The sequence below is a fragment of the Lucilia cuprina genome, chromosome 4, assembly GCF_022045245.1.
Source record: "Lucilia cuprina isolate Lc7/37 chromosome 4, ASM2204524v1, whole genome shotgun sequence".
NCBI classification, from domain to species: Eukaryota; Metazoa; Arthropoda; class Insecta; order Diptera; family Calliphoridae; genus Lucilia; species Lucilia cuprina.
Window position 1 is genome coordinate 53,330,107 of NC_060952.1, and position 4,063 is coordinate 53,334,169.

Sequence of the window (4,063 nt, forward strand, 5' to 3'; positions counted from 1 at the left end):
TGTTTACATAAGCAATGTAAGAATGTCTGATGTTTAAAAATTGTTGTATTTGCGACAAGTTCGTAAATACAGCAAGTTCTATAGTTACGCATTATGGTAGATTTACATGTAGAAACCCATGTTTAAAATTGCTTGGGCATTATTACACTGAAAAAAATTTTATATCTGGTCAAAAAATATATTCTTATTTTATATTTAATATTGGTCGTAAACCCACAAATGTATATTAAATTCGATACACGTAAGTTTCATTCCAGCCAATATTTCTTCACCAAATTTTATATGAATCGATCCATAATTCATATAAGGTCCCCTCCATAAAATTACTTTAACGCTCATTACTGGCTAAAAAATATGACTATAGTTTTATACTAACCAAAACCTCTCTATCAAATTTTATGTGGATCGGTCCATAATTGACCCTACTCCCCATATAAGGTTCCCTTCAGAAAATGACTTCAACGCTCATTATTGGCGTAAAAATAAGAATATAGCGAAGAAATTTGACATAAATACTTACTTTAACGGTCATTATTGGCTTAAAAAAAGAGTACAGTGATACAATTTTACAGATGTAAATTTTATACAAGACAAATCTCTCTCTACCAAGTTGTATGTGGATCGGTCTATAATTGATCCTACTTCCCAAATAAGGTCCCTTCAGAAAATTACTTTAAAGCCCATTTCTGACTTAAAAATACGATTATAGCAATGAAATTCGACTCAAGTAAGTACCTTGCGATCCAAAATCTCTTAATCAAATTTTTTGTGGATCGGGCCTTAATTGAACCCCCACCCCCATATATAAAGTCACTATCAGAAAAGTAATATAACGGTCACTACTGGATTAAAAATGCGGGTGCATCAATGAAATTCGACACTGATAATTTCTATAGCAAAATAAATCTCTCTACCAATTTTTACATCCATAATTACCCCACCGATGAAATTCGATATAAACATGACCTGTAGGAACCAAAATCGTTCTACAAAATTTTACGAGGATCGGTCTATAATTGACCCTCCCTATATAAGACCCCTCCAGAAAATTACTTTAAAGCTAAGTACTGGCTTAAAAATACTAATAGATCAATTAAATTCGACATAAACTAAATTTGTTTGAGCTAACATCTCTCTACAAAATGTTGTGGAGGTCGGCCCATAATTTACCCTACCCTCCACTTAACTTCCCCATCAGAAAGATACTTTAACGCTCATTACTGGCTTAAAAATGCAGGTACAAAGATAAAATTCGACACTAATAAGTTCTATAGGAACCGAAATCTCTCTGCCAATTTTTACGAGGATCAGTCCATAATTACCCCATATCATAAATATGATTTGTATAAATAAAAATCGTTCTACGAGATTTAAGAATGATCCCTTCATAGTTACTCTTACTCTTACTCCGCATATAAGGGAACCTTAAGAAAATTACTGTAATTGGCTGATAATATTAATATCCCAATGCTATTCAACATAAACTAATTTTAAGCTAAAATCTCTCTACTATATTTGATGAGGATCGGTCCATAACTAATCCTAACCCTGTATAAAGTTCCTTTAAAGAAATGACTTTAATGTTCATTACTGGCTTTAAAATGTAAGTAGAACTATAAAATTTAAAATAAATAATAAATCTTCACTGTCAATAGTTGAACCCCATTAAGAGAACTATTTCAAATATTACCCTGATGTTCACATTGGTATCAATATATAATAATCAAATATTCAAAATATCAAAGTTTATTTATATGGCAGTGATTTGATGATAGGTATATAAGATTCGGCATAGCCGAATACCACACTTGTTTCTTTTTAAAATATCCTATTTAGGTACTAATGTTAAAAATAATAAAAATGAAAGTAAAAATGAAAAATTATTATATACCACCATAAAGTATGGAATCTCTACTTTTGGGAACAAGAATAAAAGTTCGGACAAATTTGCCCAATTATTTTTGGCGAATTTTTTTAAATTTAACCTTTTCAAAAAATTTTCTGCCAAAAAAATATACGATTTTTACAACAAAAAGTAGCAAGTATTCAAAAAAGTTTATACCTAAATCGACACAGAAAATTCTAAGCCGAATAGTATACTTTAAGGTGGGTATAGGACTAATATTATTGTTTTTAAATATGTAGTTCACTTGCACAATCAAAGCAACACGAAGTGTACCCTCGTCGTCTAATTTCTCATCGTTATTTTTGGCCAAACATGAATAAGGATATAAATTTGTGGTCTAAGCAATGTGTAAATTGCCAGAAGTCAAAAGTAAATAGATACAAATCACCTGTAATGAAAATAGATATTCCTAGAGGTAGATTTGAGCACATTCACCTTGACATAGTCGGTCCACTTCCACCATCTCGTAACCATAGATACATTTTAACAATCATTGATCGTTTTACGCGGTGGCCAGAGGCATATCCACTCAAGGATATTACAGCGTTGACAATAGCCCAGACATTTTTCAGGAATTATATAAGTCGTTTTGGAATACCTCTTAAGATAACTAGTGATCAGGGTACCCAATTTACATCGAAAATTTTTACGGAACTAACAAAATTATTAGGTAGTCATAAAATTATAACCACTCCTTATCACCCACAAGCAAACGGTATAGTAGAAAGATTCCATCGACAGTTAAAGGCAACAATTATGGCTAATGAAAACTCTGAAAATTGGTATGATATTCTTCCGGTGGCTTTACTCGGTCTCAGATCAGTATTCAAAGAAGATTTGAAAGGAACTTCTGCTGAAATGGTGTATGGTCAAAACATTAGATTACCTGGAGAAGTAGTAGTTTCGAACATGGAAGAAACTTCTTATGATTTTTTAAATAAATTAAAAGAATATTTTAAAAATTTTCGTTCTAACTTATCACATCACAAAAGTAGTAATAATGATATATATGTACCTAAAGATCTTTCTACTTGCAAATACGTTTTTGTACATGTTGATCAAAAGAGGTCCTTGCAAACACCATTTGAAGGACCGTACAAAGTAATTGAAAAAGATAAAAAAGTTTCAAGTTAGATGTGGATGGTAAAATAAAAACGATTTCTATAGACAAACTAAAACCTGCATACATATAAAACACTAACATCAATAATTCTATACAAAAACCCAAAAAAGTGTTACATTTAATTTATTAAACGTTAATCTTTCCGGAGGGGGAGTATTGTAGGGTTACATCCCTTTTTATAACTGTAAATTTTAATTTCATATTCATTGATTTTAAAATAATAGATTGTCAATTATTATGTTCAAGAATTTTCATAAAATATAATATACGCACTTGAAAACATTAAATTTAAAATAAAAAACACAAATTTATTTATTTAAATATAACGACTACAATAGTAAATGTCAAACTCCATACAAACACACTGAAAGGAAAATATCAAACTGTTACCATATTAATTCGCTTAAGAATGAGAGCAAACAATATAAATAACTGTTTTTTGTATCAAAAAAAATCATATATATTTTATTTGCAATCTAAAATTTGAAAGGAACGAAACAGCAACATAAATAAAATAGAAATAACAGAAATTTGTCAGATTTGCGTTCAATTTCTAATTTAATTTAAAAATTTACATTACAAGAGATCGCACTATGGATCAGAGAGTAACTCTGGCGCGAATAAATTTATCACAATTACGTTTGTAGTTCAAAATATATTGAGGTTAGAAAACCATATCTTAATGAACGAAAAAAGACTATATGTATGAAAAAGAAGATATTAAAGAAATATTTTGATCAATGACCTCCAATATTTCAATTATATATGACATAATTTCAGATATTATTCACAATCATATTTATAACTTTAATTTGATGGTCTGCGGTAATTTTTACATTATTCGGCATTAAAACCTCAATTTACTAGACTAAAAATATCTTAACACATTTTAACAAAAAAAGCACTCATTTCCTATAGAAATTGTAAATGTAGCTAAATAAAAATTCCTATAATTACTAAACCCATTGAGATTCCATTCTAATATTTTTACATAGCAATAACAATAAGTTTGTCTATTTGTCATACAAAAGTTA

General features: G+C 29.5%; 1 protein-coding gene across 1 annotated transcript in view; it reads left to right on the plus strand.

Annotated features, from left to right (window-relative positions):
- Positions 1-711: 711 nt before the first annotated feature.
- The window catches only part of LOC124419205 (sodium-dependent multivitamin transporter-like), an 11,207-nt gene continuing 7,855 nt past the window's right edge, over positions 712-4,063 (plus strand). The window contains exon 1 of the mRNA XM_046947819.1: positions 712-727. Coding sequence (XP_046803775.1) covers positions 712-727 — 16 coding nt within the window. The remainder of the gene's footprint in view (positions 728-4,063) is intronic.